This window comes from Solanum tuberosum, unplaced genomic scaffold (genome assembly GCF_000226075.1).
Source record: "Solanum tuberosum cultivar DM 1-3 516 R44 unplaced genomic scaffold, SolTub_3.0 scf00255, whole genome shotgun sequence".
NCBI lineage: Eukaryota > Viridiplantae > Streptophyta > Magnoliopsida > Solanales > Solanaceae > Solanum > Solanum tuberosum.
The window spans coordinates 305,792-320,408 of NW_006239184.1; the positions used below are offsets into that span (position 1 = coordinate 305,792).

Here is a 14,617-nt window from a genome sequence, read left to right on the forward strand (position 1 = left end):
ATTAAGTATGTATATTAATAAAATATATGTATATAATTCATTGGTTCGGTTCGGTTATTTCTTCAATTTTTTCGAATAAAACCATAACCAAACCAAATACTATCGGTTTTCAAAAATCTAAAACCAACCCAAATAAAATCGGTTTTATTTTATCGATTTGGTTTAATTTTTCAGTTTGGATCGGTTTTTATCCAAACCGTGAACACCCCTAGGTATATATGATAAAATTAGTAACGATAGATAGATAAGAATAACTTCATTTTAACGACAAATGCATAGTCAACCAATAAAAAAAAACAAGGGATATTTTTTACTCTTTTTCCTTTATTATATGTCCAAAATATTTTTTTTACAATACAAAAAATGTAACACCCCAAAAATTAGTGGGCTAAACTAGAGCTTGACGTTGAGTTAGAGTCGTGAATTTAGTTTCCCGTACTTAAAATGAAGAATTTTGGGTTGAAATGTCAAGGTACGACTCCTCAAGGACCAACCAAGGGTCCTTCAGGAGGACCCTAGCAAGCTCCCCAAGAAAAACTGCCCCAAGACAGTGCACCCACGAAAGGGACCCATGGGTCAGGGGTCGTGGGTCAGGGTCCCAGAAATATGTTGCAGGAGTACTCCACCCACGGATGACCAACACGCCTCGTGGGTCCATCCACGGTCCGTGAGTGTGGTCTCGTGGGTGAGACAGTGGGCAAGTTTAAACGGTTAAGTGATGGACTAGTGAAACTTTCTGGAATTAATTAGGGGTTAAGTGGTGTCGTTTAACCTTACTGAGACCACCTATATAAAGCCTTTAGTCCCCTAAATTCATTGATCCTAATCATTATTTCACCTCACCAAAAAGAACCCAATTCTATCCAAGAAATCTTCTCTCTAAGAAGAAGAAGAAAGAGGAGAAGGAGAAGGAGAAGGGGAAGGAGAAGAAGGGTCAAAGCTAGGTCAAATTCCTCTAAGAAGGAGAAGGGGAAGAAGAAGAAAAGAAGAAGGAGAAGAAGAAAGAAGAGGAGGAGGAGAAGAAGAAGGGGAAGAAGGGTCAAAGCTAGGTCAAATTCCTCCAAGAAGGAGAATGGGAAGAAGAAGGGTCAAATTCCTCCAATCTTCCAAGCTTTGTGAGGGCTTATAATCAAGGTATGATAGCTTATTCATTCATGGATTCTTCCACCAATGGAGTCCCCTAGTTATTCCACAATTGTGAAGATAAAATTCCCAATTCAAGTTAGGGTTTCTTCCAATATTATGGGTTAAGTTGATTATGAATCCAATTGAGTGGATATTGATTGTTTATGATTGAATTAGTAGTGAATCATGTTATTATGATGAAATTACATGTTTTTCATGACTTACCGTAGTCTAATTGATGAAATTGAAGTAATGTGGGTTTATGCCTTGTGAAGGGAAATTGAGGATTCACAGATGATCTTCTAGAATTGGTGATATGTATAGTAATTGTTCAAGAATAAAAGCAAGTCGACATGAATTGAATTAGAATAATGTATATGTGATGGATCATGACTAGTAAAGCTTGAGATTGAACCTTTTATGATGATATATGATTAGAATCACTTAAGAATGAAGCAAGTGATTAGAATGTCTTGTAATCTAAGTATGTATGATGATTGTAAGAAGTAAAGCTTTGAGAGTAAGGCGTGTAGTCATGAATGTTTATTACTAGGGTTTTGAAAGTAAAGCCAATATGATGAATTATGTATGTTAAGGCTTTAAGAGTGAAGCTTATATGATAATGGTAGACTATTAGATAGAACTGTTGTGAAAGGATTTTACCCACCTAATCTACCTTATGAATGATTAAAAGTATGAAGTGATAGAATCACTTGAGTTATGATGATATCCATGTCTAATGTAGAATTCTAGATATGATGATTAAAAGAAAGTTTAGAAACCTCAAGAAGGTAAAGTATATGATTACGCATGTTCCTATAGAACCTATGTATATGCTTTAAGAATACTTTGAGAGTGAAGTGTCTATGATCATGGTATGTTGTTGTGTTGTTGAAAGGATATTCTCATATACACACTTAGGCATGAATATGATAGGAGATGAAAGGTTCTCACATAGAATTATTCTAGGTTGAAAGGCTTGCTCACCTAAAATGAATCAAAGCATGCTTAGTTATGTTAGCTTGAAGTTGTGTTATGAAACCCCTTCATGAATAGCTTGACTTGGTAAGACAAGACCATTTCATGGTAGCTTGAGTATAAGACCTCATGGTAGCTTTAGATTGAGAAATCACAATCTTCCTGAGGGTAGCTTGCACTAGCATCATAGAATGCTTGCATGGTAACATGACTTGGTAGGGACAAACCATTTCATTGGTAGCTAGGATGGAGAAATAATACCCTTCCTTGAATAGCTTGGACTTGCATGATAGTATGTTTTCCATGGTAGAATGGTCTAGCCTAGTATGGTGTTATTCCTTTGGTAGCTTGGTCTAGCCTAATAGGGTGCTATTCCTTGGTAGTTTAGAAATGATAAATAATAATCATTTATGTATGATGGCCTAAAGTGGTACTTAGTATGGGTAGGATTATGGGTTCTTATCCATGCATTGCACAAGTATGACTTGAAACTACTTATGAAGTGTGTCTCTTATATGTAGTATGCTTAGCTTAGATTGTTGCTATAGTTGCCTTCCATGATATGTTGGACTAAAGGTAAAGATTCCCTTGTCTATGAGATCTAATCTAAGGATGAGATCCAAGGATGGTAAGTATGAATATGATGACCTTAAAGTGATGCTTAGTGTGGGTGAGATTATGGGGTCTTATCCATGCATTGCACAAGTAAGCTTTGAGGTAACTTGAGAAGTAGTTCTCTTATGTTATGAAGATCTAAGCAATGGTTATGCTTATGAATATGATGTATCTCCTATGTGTATGGATTATGCCTTATGTTGACTAATGTTTATATTGTGTCTATATTGGAGATTATGCTTATGACTATGTTCTTATGCTCTTATGATATTATGCTAGCTATCATATTTAATACATTTTGTACTAACACATACTCTTGCCTACATTCTTATCAAATGTAGGGTTCGACAATTTTGAGTTTCATCTCCGAGGATAAGTTCATAGTATAGCAAGGATTGAAGACTTGGTGAGTCGTCATAGCATCAAGGATTTGATCACCTTTCATTTATGCCTATCTTTTATGTTTTAGAATTTTGTATGGGCTGCGTCCCAAAAATTCATTCAAGTTGTATTAGATGGTTTGAGACAAACTATTATAGACTTCCGCTTGTTTTTAAAAGACTTCGATTGTATGGAAAATGTTTTAAAATTTTTGCACTTTTCTATTATCTTTTGTTATGATATGCTAAGTGGCTTACATGAAATCCTTCGAGGTTTTATGTGTCATGTTACATCTAGGGTGTACCCATGGGTCGTGACAAACTTAGTAATTCGAGCACAAGGTTTTAGAATGGTTCTACGACTCTCAAACCACGTCTAGTAGAGTCTTGTTCATAAGTGTGAAGCGTGCCACATTTATGAATGAGAAGCTATTAGATGATTAGGAAATCTCACTTTTTCATTCTCTAAGTCATGCCATAGAGTTTAACTCTATAAGGTTTTTCTCTTAATCCGTGCTCGTTGGTTTTCAGGGCATGGCTAATACAAGGACAAATGCTAGAAGGAATGAGGGAGACAATGTGGAGCAAGAGGTTCCTCTCCAAGTTCGTCCCCAAGCTCCAATTGACCATACAAGGGAGAATGTGACTAATGCGGAGTTTAGGTCGGCTATCGAAATGTTGGCTCAAGCCATGACGGCCCAAGTCAATAGAGAGGTGGTAGCTTCGTTGAACCCAAATGTGAATTCTACGGCTTTAAGAGTGAGGGATTTTATGAGGATGAACCCTTCGGAGTTTTATGGCTCGAAAGTTGAAGAGGATCCTAAGGAGTTTATAGATGAGGTTTATAAAGTACTAGTTATTATGGGGGTGACTTCAGTAGAGAAAGCCGAGCTAGCCGCTTACCAATTGAAAGGTGTTGCTCAAGCGTACTTGATATGCTAGACTTTGATGTGGTCTTTCATAAGAATGAGCTTCATTGTTGTTTTATGTTAGTGATGATAGAACCCTACTTGACCATTTTGAGCTTTGGGTATGTGGTGGAGATGTGATGAATAGGATGTTTGGAAGATGCCTAGAGATATTCAACTAGTAGGCTTCTATAAATGGTAGTAGTATAGTTCACCATAGTTTAGAATCATCATGTGTGATGGATGTGAAAGCTTAGGTGATGGTGCTTAGAAGGCCTACCTAGGCTTACTCCGAAAGGGGAGATGGGGTGCCTAGATAGCAAGGTTATTGTGTGTTTATGTGTGGTCGTGATTTCTTTATATGCATGTTCATGAAAAAGCTTAGGTCTTGATAGAAATGACTTATGTGCATTGTTTTTCCTCATGTTGTAGTGCGTTGAGTAGAGTTGTCTATAGACTTCATAAGATGAATTGATGAACATGCCTTAGCTTGGAGTTGAGAGATTCCTCCTTGGATGTATGGTATGGGTATAGATTGTATATAGTCTCCATGACTGTATGTTGAGCATGTTTTAACCCAGAGATGGTAGTTCCTCCTTGAATATGAGTAGATGTAGAATTTCATACATTTTGGGATGTTAGGTGTAGTTCCTACTTCCTTATGTTGCATTGAATATATTTAGCTTGGAGTTGATGTTTTCCTCCTTGGTTTTGTGCATTTAGATGTGTTGCGTGCATAATGGGTTGCTAGTCTAGAGTCGTGATCTTAAGAAGTTCCTAGAATGTCATTCGAGGACGAATGTTCCCAAGGGGGAGATATTGTAACACCTCAGAAACTAGTAGGCTAAACTAGAGCTTGACGTTAGGGTTAGAGTCGTTAATTTAGCTTCTCGTACTTAAAATGAAGGATTTCAGATTAGATCGTCAAGGTACGACTCCTCAAGGACCAACCAAGAGTCCTTGAGAAGGATCATAGCAGGCTGCCCAAGGTAGTGCAGCCACGAAAGGGACCCACACCCCGTGGGTGAGGGGTCGTGGGTCAGGGTCCAGAAACATGTTGCAGGACTCCACCCACGGATGACCAGCACGCCTCGTGGGTCCACCCACGGCCCGTGGGCGTGGTCTCGTAGGTGAGGCAGTGAGCATGTTTAAACGGTTAAGTGATGGACTAATGGAACTTTCTGGAATTTATTAGGGGTTAAGTGGTGTCATTTTAACCTTACTGAGACCGCCTATATAAAGCCTTTAGACCCCTAAATTCATTGATCCTAGTCATTATTTCAACTCACCAAAAATAACTCAATTCTCTCCAAGAAATCCTCTCTCTAGAAGGAGAAGGAGAAAGAGAAGGAGAATGAGAAGAGGAAGAGGAAGAGGAAGAAGAGTCAAAGCTAGGTCAAATTCCTCCAAGAAAGAGAATGAGAAGGAGAAGGATAAGGATAAGGAGAAGGGGAAAGGGAAGAAGAAAAGGAAGAAAGGTCAAAGCTAGGTCAAATTTTTCCAAGAAGGAGAATGAGAAGGAGAAAGAGAAGGGGAAGGGTAAGGGAAAGGGGAAGACGAAGAAGAAGGGTCAAAGCTAGGTCAAATTTCTCCGATCTTCCAAGCTTTGTGAGGGCTTATAATCAAGGTATGATAGCTTATTCATCCATAAATTCTTCCATCCATGGAGTCCCCTAATTATTCCACAATTGTGAAGATGAAATCCCCAATTCAAGTTAGGGTTCTTTCCAATATTGTGGGTTAAGTTGATTATGAATCCAATTGAGTGGATATTGATTGTTTATGATTGAATTAGTAGTGAATCATGTTATTATGATGAAATTACATGTTTTCCATGGCTAACCCTAGTCTAATTGATGAAATTGAAGTAATGTGAGTTTATGCCTTGTGAAGGAAAATTGAGGATTTATAGATGATCTTCTAGAATTGGTGATATGTATAGTAATTGTTAAGAATAAAAACAAGTAGACATAAATTGAATTAAAATAATGTATATGCGATGGATCATGACTAGTAAAGCTTAAGATTGAACATTTATGATGATATATGATTAGAATCACTTAAGAATGAAGCAAGTGATTAGAATGCCTTGTAATCTAAGTATGTATGATGATTGTAAGAAGTAAAGCTTTGAGTGTAAGGTGTGTAGTCATGAATGTTGATTACTAGGGTTTTGAAAGTAAAGCCAATATGATGAATTATGTATGTTAAGGCTTTAAGAGTGAAGCTTATATGATAATGGTAGACTATTAGATAGAATTGTTGTGGAAAGACTTTACCCACCTAATCTACCTTATGAATGATTGAATGTATGAAGTGATAGAATCACTTGAGTTATGATGATATCCATGTCTAATGTAGAATTCTAGATATGATGATTAAAAGGGAGTTTAGAAACCTCAAGGAGGTAAAGTATGAGAATATGTATGTTCTTATAGAACCTATGTATATGCTTTAAGAACACTTTGAGAGTGAAGCGTCTATGATCATGATATGTTGCTGTGTTGTTGAAAGGATATTCTCATATACACACTTAGACATGAATATGATAGGAGATGAAAGGTTCTCTCACATAGAATGATTCTAGGTTGAAAGGCTTGCTCACCTAAAATGAATCAAAGGATGCTTAGTTATGTTAGCTTGAAGTTGTGTTATGAAACCCCTTCATGAATAGCTTAACTTGGTAAGACAAGACCATTTCATGGTAGATTGAGTATAAGACCTCATGGTAGCCTTATATTGAGAAATCACACTCTTCCTATGGGTAGCTTGCACTAGCATCATAGAATGCTTGCATGGTAGCATGACTTGGTTGGGACAAACCATTTCATTGGTAGCTAGGATGGAGAAATAATATCCTTCCTTGAATAGCTTGGACTTGCATAATAGTATGCTTTCCATGGTATCATGGTCTAGCCTAGTATGATGCTATTCCTTTGATAGCTTGGTCTAGCCTAATAGGGTGCTATTCCTTGGTAGTTTAGAAATGATAAATAGCAATCATTTATGTATGATGGCCTAAAGTGTGACTTGAAGCTACTTATGAAGTGTGCCTCTTATATGTAGCATGCTTAGCTTGGATTGTTGTTATAGTTGCCTTCCATGATATGTTGGACTAAAGGTGAAGATTCCCTTGTCTATGAGGTCTAAGCTAAGGGTGTGATCCAAGGATCGTAAGTATGAATATGATGACCTAAAAGTGATGCTTAGTGTGGGTGAGATTATGGGGTCTTATTCATGCATTACACAAGTATGCTTTGAGGTTACTTGAGTAATAGTTCTCTTATGTTATGAAGATCTAAGTAATGGCTATGCTTATGAATATGATGTATCTCATATGTTTATGGATTATGCCTTATATATGTTGACTAATGTTTATATTGTGTCTATATTGGAGATTATGCTTTTGACTATGTTGTTATGCTCTTATGATGTTATGCTAGCTATCATATTTAGTACATTTTGTACTAACGCATATTCTTGCCTACATTTTTATCAAATGTAGGGTTCAACAATTTTGAGTTCCATCACCAAGGATAAGTTCATAGTATAGCAAGGATTGAAGACTTGGTGAGTCCTCATAGCATCAATGATTTTGTCACCTTTCCTTTATGCGTATCTTTTATGTTTTAGACTTTTGTATGGGCTGCGTCCCAAAGATTCATTCAAGTTGTATTAGTTGGTTTGAGACAAAGTATTATAGACTTCCGCTTGTTTTTAAAAGACTTTGATTGTATGGAAAAAAATTAAAAATTTCCGCACTTTTCTATTATATATGTACCATGTTACATCTAGGGTGTACCCCTAGGTCGTGACAAAAACAAAATTACAATATAGCCGCAAAAAAAATAGTTTTAAATTTTTTTCCTTTACAGTAAATAATGAAAGAAAAAAAAAATAAAATTCAAATAATGATAATCACAGAAATCAAAAAATAATTTATGTACGAAAACAAAAGTAAAATATACCTTGAGCTTTCTAAAGGATCATATATACCCTACATGAATTTTAAAAAAATTTAAAGTCAAAAAAAGAAATTTAAAATTAATTTTTTCACTTCCATTAGATGAATGGTATATGTGAGCTCTTTTTTTAACCGTAAGGGTATATGTGAGCCTTTTATATAACGACAAAGGTATATATGAGTCATTTTCATAACGAGTGGTATATCAACACTAAATGGTAAAGTTAAGGGCATCTTCAATCATACACTCTATTTTATTCTCCAAATATAGAGTTCTCTATTTTTTCAGATAACCAACTCCAACCCAATTCTCTATTTTACTCTCTAAAAAAAGAATCTTTTTTTCTCTCCTTAATATTATATTATTATTTATATTTCATTCTTATTTTCTTATTCCATAATATAAATCCTTTATTTCTTTTTCCCAATAATTATTTTATATAATTTTCATGTGATATAAAATTTTATTTTTTCAAATTTTTATTTAATATAAAATTATATTTTATTCTAAATTTTTAAATAACATAAATTGCAAGATAATATTATATAATATACAAATTAATGGAAAAATTCAAATAAAAGTGAAATACAATTACATAAACACTCAATTTTTGAAATTATTACGTTGCTCCCATAAATGTTCTATTAATGCATTACGGAGTTCAAAATGAGCATTTTTGTCCTTAATTTTTTTATGTCTAGCTAAAAATTGTTCAAAACAGAGATTTTCATCTACCACCATTTTTGGCATGATTCTTGTTTCATCGTGAATTAATTATTATGTTGTGTATTGTATTTTATCTTGTATTTAAATTATTATGTTATGTATTGTATTGTTATCTTGTATTTAAATTATCATATTATGTATTGTATTTTTAAAGTAAATTTTTCATCTTATCATTTTAATTTTGTGTATTCTTTATAGTGAAAATTAATAATAAAATCTAATTATATTATTGATGAAAATTAGAAAAAAATTAAAGTACTATTAATTCGGAATGAAAGTAGTATATATTAAATAATATATTTTAAAAATATTATATTACATTTAAAAAGAAGTATGAATATTAGATATTTAATTAATGACATTATATGTAAAATAATATATTAATTAGAAAGTAATAGAAATAATAATAAAATAATAAAAAAGTGAAATAGAGAGTGTGAATAATAGTTCTCCAAATTTGGAGAACTACTATTCATCTCTCTATATATGAAGAATAGAGAGTGATATAGAGGTGGGTTAGAGTGTTCATTCTCTATTTTACTTCCAAATATAGAGAATGGAGAGTAAAATAGATGTGAATTGGAGATGGTCTAAAGGGTATATCAGACCTTTTTTCCCTTAATTATAAAAAGTCTTGCATCCTAAGGAGTAATGTGAATTGAAGATATTAATTGTTACGACCTACTTAAAGGCTAAAAATCAAATCGAAAATCAAAACTATCCAAGCCAATTAATTGGAAATTGAAACTAAAAATTCAATTCAATCTGAATTTATTTAAATTAGAAAAAAAACTTATATATTCCTTAACTTTCCAATTTAGAGATTTCATGGCCAAACACTCACTTATTAATCCAATACCAATAGTAACATATAATGTTGAACAGTGAGAACATTATTTTACTTGTTTATCCTGTTTTTGCCCTCTTTAATCATTCACATCAATATGAGATACCCTTTTTCTGCTTAAATTGCTAAAGAAATCGCAAAAATCACCAGGTCCGGCGCAATTCACGCCGTGATTAACGGCAATGATTAACTACCTTTCACCCTGTTCTTCTGAAGACAATGTGTTTTTCTAAGTAAATTTTTATTACTTAATTAATATATCTTTTCATATGAATTTGTAACTTCGTAATAGAGCCGTCAAAATAGATTTGGCTCACTTTAACTCGCAATTAAAGTAGAATTGGGGTAAGATTTTTCAAATCTATTTATAATTGGGGCTTATAAGTCAAGTGTAAGTAAGTCATTGGGTCTTGAGGCTTGATCGAAGTTGGATCGAGGTGGCGATTGGCCCATGGGCCAAAGATAATACTCCCTCTGTCCCAATTTATGTGACACATTTCGCTTTTTGAGAGTCAAACAATTTAAGTTTGACCGAGAATTTGCTCATGAAATTTTCAACTTTTTTAAAATGAAATTTATATATTTGTAAACTACATAAAAAGTACTATAAGTCTCAATAATTGATAATTCAAAATATTTAAAAGATATAGGAAAAATTTACGATCAAAGATAGACTTGTTTGAATCTCGAAATCCGAAATGTGTCACGTAAATTGAGACAGAGGGAGTACTTAATTTGACTTAAAACAAGTAAATCTTTAATCTATAATTGTTTTATACAAATTTGTTTTTTTGCTAAATTTTATCTGAACTTATTAAAATTACTTGTTTGCCACATTTAATATAAAAATCTTTTCATTTTCTTGACGTTATATCTTTCATATATGAAATTATAATTTGAAGCACCACTAAACTTTTGTATAATCTATATTATATATATAACAAAATTTTAAATTGGAATTTTTTTATTTTTTTTAAAGAGGGGTAGCTCGATTCAGCCCACGACCCTTCTAGTATGTTCTAGAGTTAAGTTGAATTGGCCATTTCAAACCCTTTCAAATGAAGGATCGATCCATCTTATCCCATTAAATTTCTTAATCTGCGCAACTTGAATTGGATGAGACTAAATTGGGCTTTTTTGACAACACTACTTCTTAAGTTAATAAAGTATTGTTTTAATTTATGCAAATAATTTCGACAACGTCTACCCTTCCCAAGTCTTTACCTTATTATTCCACTTTTCATTTTTTCTTTAAATGACATTTTAATATTTAGAAATAATTTAGCTTTAATAAATGCTACGTCTATATTTTTTGTTGTTGCCCAAGCCTTTAACTTATTATTCCATTGTCATTTTATATCACATATTTTTCTTTCGTAATCTAAAAAAGTTTGGCAGCACTTTTTTTAGTATTTATAAATAATTGAACTTTAAATAATACTACTTAAACTTCCATTTTTTTTTCTTAAATGAAGTATGTATAAAATGAACAGGGCGTAAATGGGGAGGGAGGGAATTTGTGTTTAGAGTTGGACCACCATGAGTGACAGTTCCAACTGCATAATATGTCAAATGTATAATGCTTTTGTACAAGTTGCATATTGGTCCCTGCTCACAATATAGTACAAAATAGGTAAGTGAAATTGAAACATAGCAACTTTTTTCTTCTTATTTTAATGTCTATCTGTACCGGTGTTTTAAAAATCAATACTATATATGCCCTTATCGATTTTTAATTTTTAAATTTATAATATAATAAGATAGTAAGAATTTTTAGATAAGCTTCGAGCGTTGAACGTTAGGCGTGTTAAAAGCATACAGTATATTGATTTGCATATCGATTTGCAATCTGAGCTACGTACCAATGGTAGGGCATGTTTGTTTAAGGTAGTGGAAAGAACATGGTAACGTATAGTACTAGAAGAAAATCATATCAATTTCCGACCTTAGTGAAATGTGGTAAGAGTACGGAGTGAACTGTCTAACTAACACCAGATTTTTTTTGGATTATCACTAAGGTTAGCTATATATATATATTGTTACCAAATTTAACAAGTCATCATGTACTATACAAACATATAATATATTAAAGCCCCAATATAAACAAATTATCTTTGAATTGACCTTACCAACAAAATATTGAATGAAAATGATCTTACGGTGATATGTAAAGATTTCATATTTGATTTGAGTAATTGTACATTTGTGTACATTACATGTAGTAGAAGGCTCGTTAATTAATTACTCGTATAATTTAATGAAATAGACTGATGAATTTGTTGATATGTCAGTTATTCTTAATTGAACATGAATTATTGTTGCATTCGTTTTAATTTGTATGTCTGATTTTAACTTGACATGAAATTTAAAAAAATAAATTTTTTTTTACTCTTGTTAACTTAAAACTAAAAATACATAGAATATAACTCTTTATTCTGGGAAATTTTATCATGCATTGCTTCGATGTATATTGTTCCTTGAGACTTGAATGCCGATAAAGCATTTTAAAGCTATACCCTTTTGGTGTTAATTTTTTTATGAGAGAAAATAGACTCTTAATTTTATACTTTAAATTTGATGCTTTCTTCATTTAAAAAAAAAAAAAGAGGAGTATGTTACAAAGTTGTAATCTCGGGGATTGTTTTTCTCGAAAAAAACTTGGAGAAATCAACAAAAGAAGATTTACGCTGGAATCAAAAAAGTTTTAGTACTTGGAATTTCATTTTTCAAAATCGCATATCAGCATCTCATTTGCAAAACTGTAACGATAGTTAGAATTGAATTTGAACAGGGAAAATTAGGTTAAATTAATAAATTTATAAGTTATATGTCCGTCAACTTGGGTTGAGTTAATAAATTAACAAGTTATGACTTATCCAAATAAATGGGTTCGTTATCCCTCATTATAATCACAAGAGCTATTTGACGAAATTATTATTTTATTTCTCGAATAAATTTTGAATGACTCGAAAACGTGCAATAAAACATAGCTAAAGATAAGATCAAATAGTGCTAATATCCGATATCCCTCATTGTAATCACAAGAACTATTTGATGAAATTATTGTTTTATCTCTCTTTAGTATGAATAAACTACATTAAAACCTATTAAAAGGTTAAATTGATTTATTAGTTAAAGCAAGCATAGAATTGAAGGGAAAAAAAAACAGAAATCAATACATTCTTGATTTTTCTAAATTGAACTTTTACTTTTAACCAAAATTCATCGGACTAAAACGAAATTTAAAAAACATATATCTATGGCAACACAGACCAAAGTTAATGACTCATCGGACATGATCAGTTCAAATTACCAGCAGTCATCTCAGGTGAAAATAGTTTGGTGCATATCTTTTATCGAAAATTATATAGTGTATAAAAGTTAACGTTAAAGATATGAAAATTTTACATATCTTTCATTAAATTTCTGGCTCCATTACTAATCATAAGATCAGTCACTGATTCTGGCTCCCATCCCTTTCTTAGGCAGGCCTACCCCACTTCTCCAACTACATTTTAAAGGAAACACCTGTTTCCCATTATCGCCCTACAACAAGTTAGCAGTTAGCACCAATATCTAGTCTCGCATAATAGAATGTGATACAATAAGATAAAATATTGAAATAAAAATAAAAAAATCACCGTGGAATATATATAATCTCTTTTTAATTAAAGAGTTTGAATTCAAATTCTTGACTATGAATTGTGTTTATTGAGTATCATTTCCTTTTAAAATGATTTTTGAGTTATTCGAATTTTAATACAATTATCAAACGCAAAACGAAAAAAATAATACTAAAGTAAGTATTTATTCACTCCTTTCATGCAAATAAATACACCCTTCAGTCTTCACTCCACTCTTACTGTCATAACACCAACTACGACTCCACATGACCATGGACCAGTGTCACCGATCGTATTTTCCGGCGACTTTCTATCATCTCACCGGAATTTTCCTACTCTTATTAACTTCCCCAGTTAATGGGTGGCGTCCATGGCCCAACCAAAAGCCCAACACCACCGATTTATTGTACAGCCCATCCAAAAAGTATGAAGGCTCATCGGACTTAATCCGGTTAAAATACCACATGGGCCCTGTTCTCACTGCCAACATCACCATTTACCCCATTTGGTACGGCCGATGGGGCAAATCTCAGAAAAGAATTATCCGGGAGTTCATCAACTCAATCTCCGCTGTCGATTCCAAGCCGCCGTCAGTTTCCGGTTGGTGGAAAACAGTCCAACGTTACACCGACCAAACCGGAGCCAACATCTCCGGTAATGTACGCATCGGAGCTGAAAAAAGCGACCGGTTTTACTCTCATGGTAAATCGTTAACCCGTTTATCAATTCAGTCTGTGATAAAATCTGCCGTCACTGCAGCCAGTACCACTCTCCCTTTACCGATAAATTCCAAAAGCGGTGTGTATTTACTACTCACATCTGATGATGTGTATGTTGAAAATTTCTGCCAAGATGTTTGTGGATTTCACTATTTCACTTTCCCTTCAATTGTGGGTTACACTTTACCATACGCATGGGTAGGTAACTCCGGCAAACTATGTCCAGGTGTTTGTGCATACCCGTTTTCCGTACCCGATTACATGGGTCGTGGTTTCAAAGCTGTGAAATCGCCGAATAATGATGTGGGTGTTGACGGAATGATTAGTGTGATTGCTCATGAAATTGCGGAGTTATCTACGAATCCATTGGTGAATGCTTGGTATGCAGGTGAAGATCCAAGTTTTCCGGTGGAGATAGCGGATCTTTGCGAAGGGATATATGGGTCGGGTGGTGGAGGGTCGTATACGGGGCAAATGTTGAACGGTGAAGATGGTGCAACGTACAATATGAATGGGATAAGAAGAAAGTTTTTGGTTCAATGGGTGTGGAATCATGTTGTGAATTATTGTACTGGACCTAATGCACTTGATCAGTAAATGTTTCATTTGCTGCTTGATTAATGTGTGTAGGGGTCTGTTTTATATTTGAATTTGTTGGTTAAGAGAGTTTTGGTTCATGTTGAGCTTGTTAATGCATGCTAGTATTATATGAATAACTTATTTTTTAACTA

The 14,617-nt window shown here is 33.5% G+C and overlaps 1 protein-coding gene across 1 annotated transcript; it reads left to right on the plus strand.

The window, feature by feature from the left end:
• Positions 1 to 13,366: 13,366 nt before the first annotated feature.
• LOC102583563 (protein EXORDIUM-like 3) lies at positions 13,367 to 14,617 on the plus strand. The gene has a single exon (XM_006357842.2). It carries the CDS (start codon positions 13,434 to 13,436, stop codon positions 14,481 to 14,483), a length of 1,050 nt encoding a protein of 349 aa, XP_006357904.1. The 5' UTR covers positions 13,367 to 13,433; the 3' UTR covers positions 14,484 to 14,617.